Genomic DNA, 22,798 nt, shown 5'->3' with positions numbered 1-22,798 from the left:
AGGTTTATGGATTTTATGATAATGGAAATGCATTATTCTTTTTTTTTTTTTTTTTAATTTTTTTATTAGTTGGAGGCTAATTACTTCACAACATTTCAGTGGGTTTTGTCATACATTGATATGAATCAGCCGGAAATGCATTATTCTTAATTAGGCCAATGTTTGAAAATTTAGGATATTCAGTCTTTTCCCCAGTTGATTTTAGAGAAGTCCAGCAACAAGTACAGTGAAATCCACTAGAGGGAGCTGACAGGATTGTAAAGTTGTATTCCTTCATTCCCTATTAGTAAAATAAACTCCTCAGCAAAAAATGACTTTGAAGTAAAAGGGGGGGAAAAAAAGCATTCATTTTTCAATATATGACCTCACCAGGAAATAAAAGGAAAAAACATTAGAAAGTGAGGAAAGCCCATATATTACACTATGCTGATTCTAGAAATGTTATTGTGTGGTAAATTTGTTGCATATTTACAAAGGAAAGCAATTAAAAATGCGTGTGTTCCAACAAACTTAAAGTCTCAGTAGAAAACAAATATATGCTCTTGTGCTTCTCATAAAAACTCTAAGTATAACTTTTAAAAAATATTTTTATCTTAATGCTTTGAAATCTAGTTTTACTCTATACTCCTCTGTGTGTACATATATATACATATGCATATATATATATGGTGACTCAAAAACCCTTTCACTGATACTTAAATGTGCTCAAAAACCTGCTTGTCAAAGGAAATTTTGTCTTCAAAAGTAGGCTGATGAGTAGGGGTATTTGGACTGTGTATGAATATCCTAAGAGCAAATTGGTGAAAGACAAAAGAGACATCCTGAAAAATTTGCTAGTCATATGTAGGTAGTTGCATAATTGCTCCAAGGTTATGTTGTATTTTACCAGTAAACAAGAAAAAAGAAGATATGGTATAGTTAGAGTGATCCAATAGTAAAATGCAGCCCAAAGAATAATTTGCCCTTGGCTGAGTTTCAGTTGCCACATGTATGCTACAGCTATAATAATCTTCATAGAAATTGATAGAAGTATTAGCAAGACACCTAGCTAGATATTCTTGTACATGAAGCAAACTGGATTTGATGAAAACCTACTAACAGGGCTTCAACAGCTCTTTTATTTCCTTCCATGTTCCAAACATCAGATTGTAAAATTTGCAACTTGCCAAGGAGAAGTTATGTCTCTATACAACATATGCTTTATTTGTTTCTCATAGTCATGAAATTATAATGGAGGGAGAGAAATGGAAATCTAACATATCTGTTTGCCTACAATAGCATTTCATTACTTGTTACTACAGGTTGTAGGGAGCATGGTTTCTTTGGTGAAAATCATTCTTTCATGTTAGTACTTACTCTTTTCATGACAAGTAACTAATTAGGAAAATACAGAGTCAGTCATGGTAAGTATTTTTACTTACTTGTCTGTAGCTCTTTCTCTCTGGCTTGCATATCAGCAAAGACTTGGTTAAAATGATTTGTAAAGGCCACAAAGTCTGCATCCAGGAACATTGGCCCTTGTCCTTTCTCTTTCAGGGCTATGCTTTGGATTTTTAATCTCTCGATTTGAGGCTGAAGAGCTGACAGCCGGTTGACTTCATCCTGTACCATAATTTAGAGTATTAAATAACACTGTTACTTTGCATACATTACAGTTGTGCAAAGGAAAGTATTGAAAGGCAGTGACTCAAGCTTAGCTAAAGGCCTTTATCAGAAAATTGATAACAAACATCCAAGATGGCTCAAGCGAGCCTCCAGCATACGTCATCAATTTGAGAATACCATGGCTCTTCACTCAACAGATACCATCGTGAACAACAATTTTTAAATTTCAAAATGCCATCATTTAGAACATCACCAGGTATGGATTGATACAGTTGAAAAGTACTATGAATGACCTTACATCTTTTTCATAAATCAAACACAGATGTTCCTTTACAACTCTCATCTCAAAATTGTGCACCTTTGCTTCAAATTCTAAGCTTATCCAATGAACAATTTTCTTCTGTAAATTCATTTGTGTAGAATATAAATTATATATATATGCATACATATCTATATATGTCTACATATATATTAAATTAAGCCACATATATGCATGTATATTAATGTTATATAGATTACACATATGCATGTAGAATATATATTATAATCATATATGTACACATATATTTGTAATTTACATACTAATAGTATATACACTCACACACTTGTGTCTATAATTATCTAAGTTTTGTATGATCTTACTTCTTCTGACTGAATAGGCAATTGTTATCATTTTAATTAGAGGGACTCTTTGCTCTGTTTAACTCTTGTTTTCCTGGCATAATTGTTAATAACACTCCTTTTCACTCTCAAGACTATTCTGATTTGTTTGATCAAGTCACATGGACATTCTGCCAGGCTATCCAGTGTAGTAGTCTCTAGTCAACTGTGACTACTAAGCATCTGAAAAGTAGTTAGTCCAAATTTAGATGTGTTGTCATCGTAAAACATACACTAGATTTCAGAGTTGGTATGAAAATACAAACTCACATAAATTTAAATAATTATTAAATCTTAAAATGATATTTTTTGATATTTCAGGGTAAATATAACACATTATCGAAATTCACTGACTTACTTATTTTTTTCCTATTTCAATGTCATTTTTAGAGCATTTAAAATTACACATGTAGTTCACATTTGTGGCCTGCATTCAATTTCTTCGGAATGGTGCTGTTCTTAATACAAATGTTTTCAAACTCTTTTTTCTCCAATAAGTTGCAATTCATAAGTATCTGATACATATGTAATTTGAACTCAAAGAAATTAAAATTGTTCTTTTTTAAAGTATTATTACCATTATTGTTCACTTAGAAATCATAACTATGCTACCTCTAGAAAAAACACTTCAGGATTCTTTACCATTCAAAATATAAAAAAACAGGATAATTAAAATTAAAAAATTGGATCACAAGCCAACTGAAAGTGAAAGTCATTCAGTTGTGTGTGACTCTTTGCGACCGCATGGACTATACAGTCCATGGAATTCTCCAGGCCAGAATACTGGATTGGATAGACTTTCCCTTCTCCAGCAGATTTTCCTGACCCAGGGATCGAACCGAGGTCTCCTGCATTGCAGGCAGATTCTTTACCAACTGAGCTATCAGGAAACACAAGCCAATTAGAAGGGAAAATTTATAGAATTATAGTAATTATGAACAAAATATAAATCTCACCTTCATGGAAATTAGAGTAAAAGGTAAATATATATATATATATTTGTATGCATGCATACTCTTTTAGAGAAAGTAACATTTGTCTTAGGAATGAATAAGTTTATCACATAGATCATTTTATCTATTTTTAGAAGATATAAAGATAACTTTCTGGGAAATTTTGGTATGTGATTATATCAGTATGAGTTGATTCATCTGGTAGGTGAAAATGAAAGACATTTAAATAAATGAGGAGATGACCCCCATCTCTCCCATTCAAATATAAAGCCTCTTGATCAAGTGTGAGAGGGTAGGTGTATATTCATAGATGAAAAATAAGAAAGAGGCAAAAGGTAATATTCTGTGATTTGGATCATAGAATTACAGACATTCACTTTGTACACTAGACTTGCAAATGGTACCGTTGACATCTGCTGTGAAACATTTAATAACCCAATTTACATTTGGCCAGATGGAAGGCCGTCATTCTCCCTGTTTAGGGGGCTATATAAGGAGCCTACAGTATAGCAAAGTATACTCTGCAAAACAAAGAGAACTTTGAAACTAATAAAACATTTGGGCAAATGTTCAGCTGGGACCTTAAAGTTCTGATAGTAAATTATAGGAAATATCATTCTGACCTCAAATATTTAACATTTAAAAGATGTTAACAATGATAACAGTTACTCATTATTTCCATAAAAAAGCCTTAGTGTGGTTGGTCCTCCACAGTAAGGCATGTTCTCTGAGTTTGTTTATCCTTTAAAATTGTATGTTTACCCTGGAAAAACGTTTATTTTTCTCAGGAAAATGTCCATGGATTTCTTCCAATTACTAAAGTGCTCCCTAGCCCTCAACATGTCAAGAACAGTTCTGGTAAATATGAGTCTGAGTTAAATCTGCACCTTACTCCTAAAAACATCTCCAAATAACAGACTACACCGACAAATAGGAAGGGGTAATTGATTTACCTATCACTGATCACAACAAAGTAGTACAATTTCACCTGCTGTGTGAATGATCTTGAGCTATCCTGCTAAACATTGTACCTAAGGTGATACATCAAATTAATAGAAACCAATGGGGAAGAGAGAAAGAGTAAGGGTGATAAAAAGGGATGGAATCATATCATCAGAATTTGGAACTTTGTGGCTGAATGCAGGAAAAAAATAAAGAATTAATTTCACTTAGGATGACTTCTCTAACCCTGAAGGAATATTTAAGATATATAACTCCCAGTGATCTCCATCCTCTCCTCAGAAAGAGACCAAGGCCCTAGTGTGCCCTAAGAGTCATTGCTTTGTCTCCTATGTGAAAATTGAAAGTGTTAGCTGTTCAGCCAGGCTCTTCTGTCCATGGGATTCTCCAAGCAAGAATGCTGGAGTGGGTTGCCATTTCCTTCTCCAGGTGATCTTCCTGACCCAGGGATCGAGCCCTGGCCTCGTGCACTGCACAAAGATTCTTTACCATCTGAGCCACCATATGCTTGCATTTTTGCCTTTTTATGCTCAGTATTCACCTCGGCCTTATTTCAGTTCTTTGGTCATTGCTCCCTCCCACCATGTTTGTTCTGCCTGAAGCCTCCTTCCCTGCTGTTCTCCTAATTTCAACTCAAATGTACCTGCCTCAAGGAAGCTGCCCTTAGTGGTTCTGTCTAGGTCAGGTTTTCCCTGTTAGATAGTCTCCCAGAACTCTGTTTAAAATGTTTGCCCCAGTGGTAATTTTATATCTGTTTATTTAATCATTTACTTAATGTCTTCTCATCTACTCTACAATAATGTTATGAGGGTAGGATCAATGAATGCTCATGCTGACCTTCGCAAAACTTAAGTGCCTGCCACCCCAGTAGGTCCTAAAGGTAGAACTATCACCCCAGCAGGATTGGAAGGAAGGGCATCAAGCCAGAGAAGGTTATTCTCAAATCTTAAATTTTGGACTTGATTAGGATCTATCATCCTTTCTTTCTTCCCTACTTTTATTCCTTTAGGAATGGGAATGCCTTTCCCTATGCCTGTCCCACCATCATATTTTGAAAACACATATGTTGTCCTGGTTTTAATGGTCCACAGTCAGAGGGGCATTTTATCTCAGGATGAATTGTATGTTGAGTCTCACCCATATCTGATTTAAATGATGACGAGATTTTGGACTTTAGAGTTGATGGTGGAATGAGTTATGACTTCTGGACTTTGGGGGCTCATGGTATGTGACAAGGACATAAATAGGGGGCAGGGGAAGAATCAGTGGACTGGATGATGCCCGCCCCCCAAATTTACGTGCAGAAACTCTAACCTCGAAAGGTGGCTATAATTGGCTATGAGGTTTTTAAGTAAGTAATTAAGGTTAAATCAGGTCTTAAACGCAAAGTTTTTATCTGATAGGATCAGTGGCCTTACAAGGAGAGACAGATCTTTCTCCTTCCATGCACATGTGCCAAGGGAAGGCCAGGTGAGAACGTGGGGAGAAGGCAGCTGTCTGCAAGCCAGAAAGAGAGTTCTCACCAGAAGCTGAACCTTGCCAGACATTCATCTAGGACTTTCAGCCTCTAGAACTGTGAGAAAATAAACTTCTTTGTTTAAGCCACCTAGTTGACGGTATTTGTTATGGCAGCCTGAACCAGTTAATACACTTAATATCATTCTTGGCCACATTAGAGACATTGAATATGTATTTTATGGATGAATGCATTTTGAAGATGCAATTAATGTCTATATTTGAATTTCAAGAAACAGGTTAAAGAACTATCATCAGATTTTTTTATTGCAAGAAATGATATAGGTGAAATATTCCACTAATTCACAGAACAAAGTCATGGATTCTATTCTTTAATAGCAAAATGTAAATGTATCTAGAATTATAGGGAAAAGAAATTCCCTACACTTGTATATTTAGCTAATAAAATAAATGCCTCACTATATGGTATTCTTTATCCAAAAATGTATTTACTAAATGTATTTACTTCCTAGTAAAGCTGTAGTTTCATTATGCGAAGAAGAATCATCAAATCCTTCATTTGACTTCCCCCTCAAAATAATTTTGAATTCCCCATCACTTTCAGGGTTCAATAGCCTCCAAACCAACCCTGTCATCTCTCCATCTTCAGTTTCCCATTATTTAAACCATTATTTCCAAAGTATGCAGATTAACCCTCATTTATTGCTTTTAAAATTAAACCCAGTCATCTCAGTCTACCCTTAAAGTTCATCCTGGAAACCTTTTCATCTATCCTGTAAGCAACTTCCTACTTCCCATGAAAAGTGTTTTAACTATGCAAACTAACATTTTGTAGTTACTACTTATGCAAAAAGTTCAAGTTGTTTCTATTGATATATCCCTTGTTTTCTTACACATGCAGAGTACTCTTTTAGTCTCTTTCGCAGCCCTTTTGTGTGTGTTGTATCTTGATTACCCTACTAGATACACAGCCCAACCTTCTCCTGTAACCTAGAATGACAGTTATAGACTACCGCTTTTCGTCCTCTGACTTCTGATTAATTTTAGTTGATGGGGAGTCCTGTTCAGATTCTGGAGGCAAGAAAGAGAGTAAAACAGAGTCTCTATTTTTCTGCCTCCATTCCTGTGTTAGCACTTGGACTGGCTCTGAAAGCTGTCTTTACAATGGACATCTAATTCATCTTCAGGGTTTCTGTAACTTCTCTCTCCCTGATCCCTTCTATTTTAAGAATAATAACAGCTCTGATGCTGGGTTACTGTACTATCCCTTGAGATTCCTCTATATTCCAAGCACATATAAAAAAGTATTTTTGTAAATGACCGTCCTCTAATTATCCAAATTTAATAACTGCCATTTTGAAAGATTTTCCTCATATATCCAATTATATAGGATATCAGCTGCTTGTGTTTGTGTGAATTTCACATTTTGAACATATGACTGAGTTTTCCTCTTAACATTATAAGAAAGAGCTCCAAATTATTTTCCACTTTCCATAGGATATATGTGGTTCCCACATTCCAATACTGCCTCGTCATTTTGCAATCTGACAAAATCAATTAATTATGTGTAACTAAGCTTTTCGGGACTCGGGTATCCATATTTTACCTATTTTAAATGAGTTTTGTCATTTTTATTTTAATCTTTACTGTGTTTCACTAATCCCTTAAGAGGAAAATTTTACCATTAAGTACTCTGCTATTCTTCTGGAAATTTCTAAGAAATTGCTACTTATGATGCTCCAAATAGGAGCAAAGATTCTTACCTTACAATTTTTTAACTGGCTTTTAACTGCTGTTGACTCTGATGGGGTAGTGGGTTGGGTTTTCAACCAGTTTTCTGCAGTAGTTGTCATCTGCTCCAATTGTTGTAGCTGATTATAGAAAGTGATGATGCTGTTCTGATACTCCAGCCAGTTAAGTCTCTCACTTAGCAATTGGCAGAACTCGATCCACCGGCTGTTCAGTTGTTCTGAGGCTTGTTTGATACTGTCAGCATTAACACCCTCTAGAAACACAAATTTAAAAAATATATATATATCCACTGAAGCCACAAACTGAAAGACATTAGCTGAAAACCAATGTTGTCTCAAGTTTAAAACTATTCATCATCTGAATGATTTCAAATAAATTATTTATTGAAGAAGCTGAAGTATCAATACGATTTCTCATTATTGACTACAAATTGCTGGAGTTGCATTTTATCAAATAATATGAATACAACAAAGTACTAGATAAGGATACATAAGATATAGTAGAGTAGAATACATTTAAATAAAAACAAAAAATGTACAAAGTTATGATGGGGGATGGAAGATTACAGACAAATAGCTTTTTGGATATTTCCAAATAAACGTTGAATATCATGTATGTTATTAAACTATACGGTCTAAAAAGTAACATATTTTTACTTTTTAAAAAGATTTACAATTAGTTGAATTGTTATATTTGGATTTTTTGTTTGAAATCCTTTTATTGATCACTGTGTCATACATGTCTTTAATTAAAATATGGACATAAAAATTTAGATTTCCAATTTCTTTTTAAAGGATTTTATTGGCCATCTAGTTGATTTATAGTGATATGTTAGTTTCAGGTATACAGCAAAGTGAATCAGTTATACATACACATGTATCCACTCTTTTAGATTCTTTTCCCACAGGCCATTACAGAGTATTAAGTAGAGTTCCCTGTGCTATATAGCAGGTTCTTATTAATTATCTATTTTATATACAGTAGTGTGTATATGTCAATTCCAATCTCCCAATTTATCCCTCTCCTCTCCTTATTCTCTGGTAACCAGAAGTTCGCTTTCTACATCCATGACTCTACTTCTATTTTGTAAAAAGTGAACATGTATTTTTTTTTTTAATGTTTCTTTCTTTTTTTTTTTTTAATTTTTTTATTAGTTGGAGGCTAATTACTTCACAACATGTATTTTTAAAAAATCAATTTAATTATCTGTTTATGCTATACAAAGCCAGAAATAAGCAGACTGCACATGAGTCCAAAGAAAGAAAACAAGCATTAGGAAAAATAATGTTTCTAATTATAAAGAAGATTTTTAAATTATTTACACATCATTTACAAATGTGGAGGTTGATCTGAATATTTGAAAACCAGCTATAGAAATACTTAAGCAGAAAAAAATCTATCAAGGGCAAAATGGAAACATAACCATATCATTATCAACTTTAGCCTTCTAGAAAACCTACTATGTCTTATAGAATATGCTGTCTTTTAACATATGTCATCTCATTTAATTTTTTTTCAAAGTGTGATATGTAACTAATGCTGTACTAATGAGAGTACACCAATATCACAGTATTAATTCTGTATTAATTCTGTAGTGTTCACAACATGTAAATGTTCTTATACACACAATTGGTTTACATAGCAATTTCCTTAATAAATTACACTAAAGAAAAATATTAAATATAATATGGACATTAAAACATAGCTATGTAAAAGTGATTAGCCTCCAACTAATAAAAATAAATGGAAAAAAAAGAAGTGGGAAAAAAAAACATAGCTATGATAGCACTGATAACTTCCTAATATTTCTGAAATACTGAATACTCAAATGTTTCCTATTCTTACATATATTCACAGATCTCAAAAGAGATCATAAGCTCAGTGTAAGAGTCTTCCTCTAGATTAAAGTATCTAAGGGGCTAATGTGATTTAGTGAAGACCAACTTGTCCAGGAGAATCTACTTCTATGAATGTCCATTTTATACAACTTTCTGATAATATGATTTAGTTAAAGGACCAGTAAGTTATTAAGAAGTCTGAAGACCATCTCTAGCAAATATGAGGCCTGAAGTTCTGCTAACTTGTACATGCCTCCCCTTTTACTCTTTCTAGAGAAAAAAAAACATGGATTTGAAATTAACAATTATATTATTTTATTCTCTTTTACTTTACTCTGCTCAGATACTCTGATTTTTATTTTGTCAAAATTATGCTATGCTTCCAAACCACATCTCTCTCAATTCATTTGAAACACAGCTCCAGTTTTGCTAATTTCAGAGTTTGACACTATTCAAGATGATACTGCAGAAAACAAACCACAAATATCATTTCCACATATACAGCTATAAAAGGCAGCCTGTGGTTTGCAGGAGTAAACTATTCCTCTAATACCCTTGTAGTAGTTAAGGAAGCAACTGGTTTTATTGACACATTGAGACATCTGGATGTTTTGTGGGATATTCTGCTTGGGATAATTTGGTTTTGAGCAGTGACCAAGAATTATACCAAAATATGTTCCGAGGGATGCCACTAAGAAACTATAGTTATAAAATGATCATGTTTGTTGCAAAGTATAAGAGAAGAATCCAAATGTCCGGTCATATACTCATTTTGAGAAAAAATACTATGATAAAATGCTGATATTATTGCTGGAAAATGAAATGAAGTAATTTAAAAATACACAGGGTAGAAACAGTAAATTATGTTAGAAAATGACTCAAAAAATGTGCCATGGATCTAAAGGACCAGATGTTTAGGAGAAATATTTTCAGCACATATTAAATGTGAATAAGCACTTAGAAGAAGGGAGTCCTTGGTAGTCCAAGTCCATGATAGACAAATGAGAAATGCTAAAGTAAATTAAAAGTACTGACAGAATGATGCTGGATTGAATTTATTTAGCATTAGTCTAAATGATAAGGGAATACAGAAAATATTATCTCACTGTTCCTGAGGTCAACCATATGAAAACCCCTAAGCAATTGGAAAAAATAATAAATTAATTTTCATATGAATAATCCATGTTAATTTACTCAGCAAAATACAAATCAAATTATACTGAAGTATCAGTAAGTTCTATGGCACCTAATAAAATCCAGAGATAGAATTTAATGAGTCCTTGATTATTACCCAAAACTATCAGTTCAATGTCATGCCTAAAATATGTCCAAATGCTAAACATTGCTACAAAAGAAATTAATATAAATGGGAAAAGTGAATTGAGTACCATTCCACTTTGAAATCTACAGTACTCTTCACTTATAAGCATATTGACTTTTACAACTGAATAAAGGGAATGAAAGTATAACAACAGGCACAAGAAGGATCACTTACTAGGGTAAACGGCAAAGGCAGGCAAAAGGGTATAAAAGCTCACAGCAAGAGCTCTGGTATCAGGCACACCTGAGTTCAAATCTGACCCCTCCCTTTACTAAATGAGTGAACTGGGTTCTGCTAAGTACTCTTATTGGACTTTACTTTTTTCATCCATGGAATGAGGATTGACATGTACACACTGCTATATATAAAATAGTTAACTGACAAGGACCTACTGTATAGCACAGGGAACTCTGGGCAATACTCTGCAGTACTCTAAATGGAAAAAGAATCTGAAAAAAAAAATAGACACAAGTGTATATATAACTGAATCACTCTGCTGTACCCCTGAAAGTAACACAACACTGTCAATCAACTATACTCCAATATAAAATAAATTTTTTTTAGAAATACAATTGACTTTATTGAACACCTATCAGGGTTCTGAGTTAACATGTGTGAATCGTTACACCAAACATGACATATACCAGGCAACCAATAAATATTAGTCAATGTTAATATAAAGAAATGCAAAAAGAACCTATAGGAAACAAGGAAAAAAGATCAGATCTTTCAAATGGTGAAATTAGGGACCGGAGGAGAGTTTTTAATGACTGAGAAAGATCATTTGTGAAAAATAATAAATAATTTTTAAAGATAGTAGTAATTTTATATAATGTGGGATAAAGTATATTTATACATTTTATAAGAAATCATATCAATCAGCAATGAATGTATAAGAGCTTATTAGGGAATCTTGGAATAATCGTCATAAATTTATAATTATTTGAAATTCAAGTTATAAAGGATAGCCATGTCAAAACTTAAAAACAGAAATTTCTACGTCACTGAATAATATATGATTTTGATGGCAGAAAATCAGACATTTTATTATTAAGGCTTTATATGGAAATACTGTATTAATTCATATATGAATATGCTCCCTGCTCAACAAGAGTATATCCTGTCTTTCTAAACTATAAAATCCCCTAAGAAAAATGTTTCCACTGGTAGTATCTGATAGAATTCTCAGCTTAGAGTAGGTATAAAATAAACACACTTTACCTGTGAACTTGCCCAACACAAAATCAATAGCTTATTTCATACAAATACAAACACTAGGGAAGCAACAGTCACAGATGCAAAAAGCCAAATACAGAGACCCAGGCATTCTCTTGTCCTTCGAATTTGATTTAAAATACTTGGAGGAGGGATCAACTAAAATTGGAAATGTTATTACTTCAACTTCATGAATTAATTGGCCACCTATTATCTACTACTAGTAATGAGATTATGAAAAAGTCCCTTAAAACTTTTCAGAATAAATAAAGGTACTGTTTCCCCAGAAAATACACCCATGTGAATAATTTTATTATTCAATATAATTGTTTTATGTGTATTTCATAGAATTATGCTTCTTAACTGAAAACTTTGTTTCAAGACAGTTTATAAGTGCAGATACCTGCAAAGTTTTAAGTATCAACTGTTTGAGCATCTGTTTTTCTAATTTTTTCTTAGCTACTTAAGAACACAAACATTAACTCACCAGGCGTTATGAACAATACTTATGGAAACCATTTCGTAGTAGCACATTAGAATCTCAGGGATAATGGATCATAATCCGTTCACATTTCATATTCTAAACAACCCCTGAAATAGTCTATGAATAAATATATTGCACCCAGAGGAAATGGATCATTACTTGAAGTGCATCCATTAATTTTATTACTTGTATACAGTGCATAACAGACTGTTAGAATAATTTTAATTGTGCACCACCTTCCATGCAAGTACTTCAAAACTGCCACTTAAAGTGAAGTATTCCTCATCAAGTATATTCATCATTAGCCATGAAGCCAGGGTAGAATAATACAAAACCTGTGTTTTCAGAGCTCTTGAGTTAGAAGAATATTTGGAGTGAAAACTTAAAATAAAGTTGCTAATAGTCTCCTGTTTTTGTTGCATATTAAGTGAGGGTCATTACAAATCCATTTGGCATTTAATATAACAGCCTAAAATGTAATTGAAACTTAATCAGAGTCCATGAAAGTAAGGTCTGAGTATTATAGACTAATTCTAGGGTGTTTTCTGATGACGCTGACTTTTATACAACTGCCACATCATCTTGTTTTAAAAATAATAACTTTAAATAAATAGGTTGGGCATAAAATTCATGTCCCTAATAAATCTAATATATAAATTTACAAATATAACTTTTTTCATTTTTTTCTTTTTCTAAACAGCACTGAATTATAAGAGGAAAAATGTCAGATCTCTACTCCTATTTGCTTTTGTGACTAATTTTCCACACCAGTGACCTCTTTAATTTCCTCCCTTCACACACACACTACACTCACAAACACACAAAGACACACACAGACACACACACCAAGAACCGAGTCTCTTCCTTTGGAGATTAAAGTTAAACAAAGAAAAATGTGTCTGTCAATTAACAACATTTATTGAGTGTGAACTCTGTGTAGACCATTATCCCAAGTGTCACGTGGAAAAACAGGAAACATAAATCAAGCTGCCCAGAACTCAGGAAAGAGTAAGAGAAGAGGAAATGAGTACAACCGTGGAAAGCTACTCATTCATGATGGAGGGGCTGGACCACTGCACACAGTACCATTTCCATGCCCCATTGATATACAGAGCAGCTACAAAATCACTTCCCATTAAAATATACAATTAGAATAGTTATTGCCTCTGAAAATACTTCACAGTGATGTGAAAAGATAATGAGAGGTTTGCCAAACTGAGGTGAGTCAAACTGACCCTAATGCTTGCCCTTACCCATCTGACAAAGTTTTGCCCAAATTCAAATGACATCATTCATTTTAAAGTATTTAATGAACTATAAACCAAAATATTAAAAATACAGTTCCATACTTAATATTATGGATAAGAGGAGCCCTTTTCTGTGATATCAGTCTGTGCTATTTAATTATGATACTTAGCAGACTTACTATTAGGTTTTACCTTAAACACTATAATCTAACACTCATGGGATGATGGTTTTGAAATGTTCTTTTAGTCTAACATACTAATAATTACTACTTTTATTTAAACATTTCCTTAATGTGATTGTCTTCAGGCTCTTAATTAACACACAGAAAACTACAATTAGAAATTGAAAGTGAAGCACAATTTAATGTAGAAAACATTACTAACCCTATTAGATAATTATAGGATCTCCTCTGGAAATTGTGGTAAAACCATTTTATAGTTTAAAAAAAAGGAAACTGAGCTACGCTTATGTTTTTAAATGAATGTTTTGATGCAACATTTTGGTAATTTCAATATTAATAAAGGAAAATTATTTATCAAACCCAGGGTCTTTTTTGTTATATCTGACTGAAAAGGAGACTAAATATTTGATACAAGAACATTATTTTACAAAAAGAATTAAAAATGAAGTCTAATGCTAAATAGATAAAAATGAAGTGAGCATAGTTTTAGGCATAAAACTGTTCTAGACTCTCCTGATGTCCCATAATCTCATTCAAACAATAAAAAGCTTTTGCTCTGAAGTTATGCAAATGAGTTAAAAAGCTGTTCAAAATAAAATACTTGAAACCTGTGTTTATTAATAATCTATATTACTGATATAATAGCAAGATACTTGATATTTATAGCTAAAATTTTCTAAAATTTTAGTTTATACCATTTTGTGTTTAAATTAACATAAAAATAAACATTAAAAAGGGTCCACATTGTATATTGTTTTAATTTAAATAAATAAAAATCTGGAAATTCCCCTTCTCAGAATATCACAGTTACAGGAAACATAAGTAGATCACTAGGTACCCAATTTCATCTCCCACTTACTCTCATTAAAGTTCTAGGATTGAATAATTTATAGAGACTAAGGCTATGATCACACCACTCCAGTACTCTTGCCTGGAAAATCCCATGGATGGATAAGCCTGGTCGGCTGCAGTCCATGGGGTCGCTAAGAGTCAGACACAACTGAGCGACTTCACTTTCACTTTTCACTTTTATGCATTGGAGAAGGAAATGGCAGCCCACTCCAGTGTTCTTGCCTGGAGAATCCCAGGGATGGGGAAGCCTGGTGGGCTGCCGTCTATGGGGTCACACAGAGTCGGACACGACTGACGTGACTTAGCAGTAGCAGCAGCAAGGCTATGATACTAATCTTATATAGTGAAAATAAACTTCATAAAGATTCTATCTGTGAAAAATTTATCTAACAAGAGGAAGAGCTTTCCACCACTCAACACTATAAGATTATCCCCCATACTTATCTGATCAACTGATTTTGATACAGGAGCAATAAATCCAATGTTAATTAAAAGAAACAGTTAAATAGATAAATCAAAGTTATATCAAAATTCCATGTCAAAATCCCAGAAATTAACATTTTATATAATATTCTCCCTTTTAGTATCATTGTAGCCTCCATTTTAGTCTATTATGATCATGAAGATCCTTTATAGTCTTCTAAAAGAACTGATACACTTAAGAGGAAAATGTTCATGTATAGCTTTGATGTAGGCAAATAATTTATGCAACTTTTTTGATTTAAAAAAAGGTCCCAAATGAATTAATAAGAATCTCTTACTGAATTCCTGCATATCATTCAAGTATACTTCATTTTACTGAAAAATTCACAATGTAGTTGATATTAAAACTCAGAATATTTAATAGTAACTATATTATAATATTCTGCTTATAACACTTGGCATTTTATGAGATGCAGCCAAAATGAAAATTATCTTCTAATTGATCATAACTTCTATTTAACCCCGCAAAACTAAACGTGTGTTATGAGAAACAGTGTTTTCAGGACATACAATTGACTTGTAGCACAACTTTGCAATGTCAAATGAAAGCAGTTTCTTCTATATTGGCATCATGGTAATAATCTCTGTTTTTTAACCATTTTGAGACACTACCTCCCTGTTTCTTAGTGCCTTTCTTAAATTCATTCGGTAAATGCCTTCGGGACTAACAGATACTTTTTCTTTTGCATTTCTTAAGTGGTGCTAAAAATTCATGCTTTCAGTAGATACTTAGAAATGGCCAAAACTGATTTGGAAATATGTTTGGAAATATACCATTTTGGGTCAAAACTGATGTAAACTACAAGCATTGAGGAATCTTTTTTTGCATGTCTTAGAGTTTCATTCTGAAGGAAAAAGAGTTCCAAAAGCATTCTAGATACTTTAAACATGCTCTAATCCCATGATAAACTATTTTATGTAAAAAATTCAGTTTCCTATGTGTGTGTATATATACATACACATATATAGTTATGGAATGCTTTCTTTATAATAGCTATATTTATGCTTATCTTCATACATATTTTAAACTATGAATATATGTTAAGTGTTGCTATCATAGGGAATCAAACATTTAATCTATATATATTTGCATTACTTGGATACAGTTATAACATTATATAGGAATGATCTGCCTTTATCTTAATTTTTAAGGACAAGATATGTGGTTAAAGGAATAGATATTTACATGAGATCATAAATGAAGTACCATGATTCAGCTCTCTTTTTCCTTTCTATAAATAAAAAACAAGGATGCATGTGTTTTATATGGTTATGAATTTTATTACAGCTCCATAGTCACACTTGAGAAAGGAAATTCTTAACTTGCAAATTTAAGAGCTTTACTGAGATAACTGCTGAGAAGTCTGGTTTAGAGAAACCAGTGTGTCTTTCAACTTCATGAACCACATCAGTATACTCTATCACTTGGTTCTATGTTGGTGGAGCAACTGCAATTTAGGATTGGGGGTTCCTCTGACATATACCTAGAGAGGTACTCCAAGCACTTACTGCAAACTTGGCTTAACTCACAACTTGCACAATTGCTTAAAATAAATACTAAGCAATTTCTTCTATGAAAGACAAAAAAGAACAAAATGATAAGTTCGAATCTTTGAGTGTAATTTTTAGTAATCATGCAAACTGTTTGATTGAATAGAGCACAGTAGAACTATCTATTCTCTATTTATAGTCCAAATCTGAAATTAATCACGTATCACTTACACCAAATAGTCATTAACAGAACACATGAGAAGCTTAAAATTTGATCAATATAGTCATCCAATGAGGAATGTCTAAATTATAACCCCTACCCCTTACTGCTCTTTGCATTCTACATAAACTAGAATTTTCCTTCAGGAGTGTTATTATTTTCTGACTGAAATTACCAATGTCGTTATCTCAATTACTGCCTTAATTTTGCTTTGCTAAAAAGAATTTAATCAGCCAATTAATATTTATTAAAGACTTACTATAGATCATGATGTTTCTTCATGCTTCCAAAATTTTGAGCTATGAGGGCAATAATCTAGAAAATTATGCTGTCACTAATAATAGATCATTTTAACCCGTGCATGTGTGTTCAGTCACTTCAGTCATGTCCGACTCTATGACCCCATGAACTGTAGCCTGACAGGCTCCTCTGTCCATGGGATTCTCCAAAGCAAGAATACTGGACTGGGTTGCTATGCCCTCCTCTAGGGGATCTTCCGGACCCAGGGATGAAACCCGTGGCATCTCCTGCATTTTCTGTCTTGCAGACAGATTCTTTACTGCTGAGTCACCTGGTAAGCCTTTTAACCCTGCATATAACTTCAATTAAAAAACATCATTACTTTAATTTCTAAATTTTAACTTATTTTTTGAGTTTAGTCATTCAGTCATGTCCGACTCTTTGTGGCCCCACGGACTGTAGCCCACCAGCCTTCTCTGTCCATGAGATTTCCCAGGCAAGAATATTGGAATGGGTTGCCATTTCCTTCTGCAGGGGATCTTCCAGACCCAGGGATCAAACCTGCGTCTCTCAAGTCTCCTGCATTGGCAGGTGGGTTCTATTTTTTTTTAGTAATTCAGTGTATACTACTATCAGATAATCTGAGTTAAGGTCTGCTTGATATTTGATTATGAACCAAGGCCATTTAAAGTTGAGACCATGTAAAAGTATAGATTTTATATCAGTTTATAAAGATGAAAAAGTGATATTGCAGTTACCAGGGGGAAATTATGTAACAGTATAAGGATATTTTTAGATCACATAATTTTATGTAGTATGAATATGCTGTTGTCAAACTCATCAGTTAAACTGCCCAGCAAACATGTATCTAAACAACTATATTTTTTGTATTTTGCATCTTCTATACATTCTTTAACTTGTTAACCCAACTGTCAGCTGTCTTATTTGCTTGCTTTTATTTTTAACCAAATATAGTCATGGGGCCCATTAGAAGGAGAAAATGAATTGATTTCCTAGGAAGATCATTGAATTTTTTAATGCCAACATGGCAATTGAAGCAAAAAGTAATTCAAACACAGAATTTATGCCTCAGAATGCAGGCAGGTACTGGAAAAAGCTGACATGCCTAACAAAAACACATTTGTTACATTTGGTTATTATATTCTTACAAATATATTCTTAAAAAAATAACCTTGTTTGGAAATAGCATTATAGGGATAGGGGAGCCTGGCAGGCTACAGTCCACGGAGTCGCAAAGAGTCAGACACGAATGAGCGACTAAGCACACACACACACTGATTTTCATAAACCACTTACACCTAGAAATGAACACGGTAGTATAACAAGGACAGCTGGAAAGAACTTTGCTTACAATTGACATCAATAGCATTTTGTTCAGACAGCTTTGGGGGTACCAAGTGTTAGCAAAAATTAATTTTAATTCATTTAAAATTTGTTTTGTTACCTTTGTACTTTTACCTCACTCAAAATAATTGAAGTTAAAAAAAAAAAAGTTCCCCTGAGGAGACCTTTTTTTTTAATAAGTTAAAAACTGAAAACAACACAGAAAATGTCAAATATATTATTAGCAAATAGGTATAGGAAAAATATATTCCAAAATTATTTTAAATCTGATTATAATCACTTGACATATATCATATGATTGCTTACATTTCCATTTATTTCTGCAAATCTTGTTTTCTTAAATAATTTGGACAAATGTAAGCAGACTTTGCACTAAAATTGATTTCTTGGCAACAGACTGATAAAACATTCTACCACATTTCATTTTCTTTCATTGGACTCAAAGTTGGATTTCCTCAAATAATTTGCTTTGCATTAAGAAACAATAATAAAAAGCTCACAAACTCACTTTAAATTTTCATTCAGGAAGTGCTTGTCTGATATAATTCAGCTGATAAATATGAACCTATGTGTTTATCAAATCCCTAAGAAGATTATCTAAATCAACTCCGTGTAATTACCATTCACCATCTGTTCCACCAGGGCCTGAGCTGATCTGCTGGCATCTTGCAGTTTTCTGAACTTCTCGGCTTTTTCTCGCTCTATGGCCTGCAGCATGATAGCAAAGGTGAGTATTCAGTACAAGGATTGTGAAACTACACAGTAATTATAACTTCTACTTGCCCTTTCAAGCCTTAAGATATTTCACTCTGTCAGTTTATCATGAGAATCTAAAGATTTTTTTCTCAAGTTCTTGGCAACAGATGCATCAAAATGGCAATGAAGCAGAAGTCATTTTCATACTGAGTTGTTTCTTAAAAAAATAAAAATAAGATGTCTACTGTTAACATTTTTTACCTGATGGTTTCTGAGGCATTATAAGTTAAGACTGCCCCCCCAAAAGGAACCAAAGTCAAATCATAACAAACCATGAAATGATAAACTGTTAGATCATTAAAGTGGAATTTACCTTTTAAAAATACGCCACTGAAATTGTTATTAATAACATCAGTATATATTCTTTATTAAAAATAAAACAAAATACAATAAGTATACACAATGGGAAAAAGTATACTAGCATAAATCATTTAGTGAAAAAAAAAAAACATTTATCTTAATACAGGACTGCAGGTTAATTTTTCTAAAATTGTCAAAGTACTCCCATTTCAAGGAAAAAGAAATTCAGTTTCATAAAGCTTCCTAAATCCCTTTGCTCATTTCTCCTAACCAAAGTTAAGTTTTAAACAACAGAAACCCAGTTACTTAACAAAAGGTAATATTTGATACTGTTGAGCTTAGCAAATAATGTCTCTACAGAGACATCAATTCTAAGCTATCATGCAGTAGAACTATATTACTATAGTCATTAATAAGCTATAGCTATAACAATGTTATATGTCCTGAAACTATCTGCAGGAAAAACAAGCTATAATATATTAAACATACAATGAGAGCAATACTTCTATGATTTAATAGTCACCTTATACAAAGATTTCACTTGAGTTTGTGGCAGCAGGTTTTTACACATCAGACTGTTTCGTAAAACTTTTAGATTTATAGGCATTTAAACAAATATTCCAGATTTTAATACTGGAGTACAGATGGGAAGCATATAATAGATACATGCACACTCTAAGGAGCATTGTTCAATAGAACTTTCAGCAAGAATGGACATAGTCTGTATCTGCATCCCACTAGCCACATGTGTTTGTTTACTGAGCGCTTGAAACATGGCAAGTACAACTGGGTATATTAGCTTTTAATTTAATCTAAGTTGATTTAAATTGTAAAAGCTACAATGTGTCAACTGTAATTGCAGAGTGCAGATCTAGTGTCTTCCCTCTGAAAGCAAAGAGTTAAAGACAGACACACAGATCTAGATATGCAGACAGAAGTATAGACACAAGCAATATGGCAACACTAAAAATACTTTCAGATAAGTAAGTAATCATCTAAATTGGACAATTCTCCAAGCATATCAAATGCTGGGAATGCTCATAAAATAATCCATATATTTTTAAATATTTTAAAAGATTCTCCAATTTAAAGAAGTAGTCACAAGTGAATAGAGTTCTTTAAATTTATTTTAAAAAGAGTTCCATGAACTAGGATTACTGGATTCAAGGTCAAAGAGAGCAAAATTCTAAAAGCTAATAGATAATAGAATACATCCAATCAGGAAAAACATAATATACATTAAAACTAATCAAAATTTAGCAAAGTAAGTGAAATAAAATACTAAAAAATGTCAGTCTTTTTAAAAAAGTATTTATAGCTTAGTTGGAATATAAACACTTTTAATTATGGCATCAAGGGCAGCAAATGAGAACACAGTTTCATGTAATTGGTACCAAAACTCCAAAGGTTATAGAAACATTTTCGTATCTTGGATTCTACTTGAAAATTTCTAAGTACACAGACTGTGGTGCTTGGGGATTTATATGTTCCCAGGATCCCATACCAATTAGCAGGTGAAACTTCTGGGTTATCTTGAAAGTCAGTTTCACAAAGACATTACTGAATTGTTTACAAAAGCATGTCCACAACCATGGAAGGTTCTAGCTTGCTACTTGGACTGAAAAGTCCATGAAAATAAAGGAGCCACAATACACTGTTAAAGATAAGAACCTAGACAAAGCTCTAAAATTGACATTTTCTTAATTCTCAACTTTTGTCTTCTAAATTCTCTGTCCTTCATGTCTAATTGCCACATGTTTCCTAATACTTTAAATTTATTTTCCATTAAAAGATAAATGCTCTTTGCAAAGGGCTCAGAGAAAAATAAGCATATTCTAAGTAAATATATTCAAATACTCCCACTATCAAGAGTTAGAGCAGGATTTGAGGTGTCTCAAATTTTAACTACATCAGGACAAAAAAAAAAGAAAAAATAAATACTCGTACTATAACAAAATGACAGCAAGGACAATGAGAACAAACTGTGTTCTTCAACTTAAACAGTTTCAGAATTACCATTTTCTATCAGAGTGGCCTCTATTTTATCTACATTGAGTTTTTTTAATATATGAAATTATATAAAGAGTAGAATCAGAATCCCATGTTGTCTTTATAAATAATGAATAGAAATTATTAATGGCTTTCTAAATGTCATGATCATAAGCTCTTTATTCTAAGCATCTAATGGAATAATCAATTAGTATTACTAACAGAGAGACAAAGATAATTGAATATCTTGGGGGCAATATTTGAGCTTAAATAAACCTTGCTTGGTTAGCCATATTATTCCAATTGTTCTAATTTAGGTAACAATAACCAGCATCATCAGCACAGCAAAACAATAATCTCTGGAGTAGGTACTATTACTCTCCCACTTTGACAGAGGAGGAAAGTGAGACACAAAGAAATTTGTGAAAGATTTGAAAACATTGACATGACCATGAAAAAAAAAACGGAGTGCCTAACACTGTGTACCAAAATAATGCGTATGTGCATTATTTTATATGTGCTTCATAGTAATTCTATCAGATAGAATCAGCATTATTTTCTCCTATTTTACACAAGATAAAACTGAGCGCCAATAAGATCATCAAATATCCAAGGTCACGGAGATAAAGGGAACCCCTTGGTGGAGCAGTGGTTAGGACATTGCACTTCCATTGCTGGGGGCACAGATTTGATCCTTGGTCAGGGAACTAAGATCCCACAAGCTGCCTGGCCTGGCCAAAAACAAACAAACAAAAAAAGATGACAGAAGTAGAAAGCTTTAGACCCCTGATGATCTAATTACAAGTTAAGGTCTCTTTCAAACATACTCTACTGCTTCTAGGGGTATTTCAATGAAGATGAATCAAACAGATTTGAACAGATGTGATTCCAACTCACAGTAAAGATAACCTGATAGTTTGGATGTCATCAGAGATGGTATTCAAAATATTAATGCAGCATGGGCACCAAGGTATCAGAAGGAATGCCTGGTCACTTGATATGTACACTGACAGTCTATAAGCTGACGGGCAACTGTGTACAGACCAATTATTATGCTCCACAGGTGATGTATATTACATGCAAACTGGGTAACTGAGGCATAGAGATATGGGTTTAAGAAGCCATTCAATAGCCTCTTCATATTTGTCCATGTTTACATGATACCTGAGTTCTGATAAGTTATATCACTTTAAAGAGGAATATTGGAAAATAAAGAGAAATACTGGCACTAATGTGCCTTGTGAAGTATGAAGACGTTAGTGAAGAGTCCAGCAACTTTCATTTCATACACAGCTATAGATAGTTGACTAAAAGTAAAATGAAAAAATTTAGGGTAGCAAAGAGACAGGAATGAAGGTAATCAAACTTTTGAAGTCATTCTGTTTTCAGTTGGTTTGAAGGCTGTCCCC

At 33.1% G+C, this 22,798-nt stretch overlaps 1 protein-coding gene across 9 annotated transcripts in view; it reads right to left on the bottom strand.

The window, feature by feature from the left end:
* The window catches only part of DMD (dystrophin), a 2,532,480-nt gene that overhangs the window by 1,385,252 nt on the left and 1,124,430 nt on the right, over window positions 1-22,798 (bottom strand). For all 9 annotated transcript variants that reach the window (XM_043457704.1, XM_043457699.1, XM_043457698.1 and 6 more), the window contains 3 exons: window positions 18,965-19,052; window positions 7,418-7,659; window positions 1,422-1,602 (listed from right to left, as the gene is read on the bottom strand). In XM_043457704.1, the coding sequence (XP_043313639.1) occupies window positions 1,422-1,602; window positions 7,418-7,659; window positions 18,965-19,052 (511 nt within the window). The remainder of the gene's footprint in view (window positions 1-1,421; window positions 1,603-7,417; window positions 7,660-18,964; window positions 19,053-22,798) is intronic.

Source organism: Cervus canadensis, chromosome X, assembly GCF_019320065.1.
Source record: "Cervus canadensis isolate Bull #8, Minnesota chromosome X, ASM1932006v1, whole genome shotgun sequence".
Classification (NCBI taxonomy): Eukaryota; Metazoa; Chordata; class Mammalia; order Artiodactyla; family Cervidae; genus Cervus; species Cervus canadensis.
The sequence above is the reverse complement of the archived record's forward strand: the minus strand, read 5'-3'. Positions and strand labels throughout refer to the sequence as shown.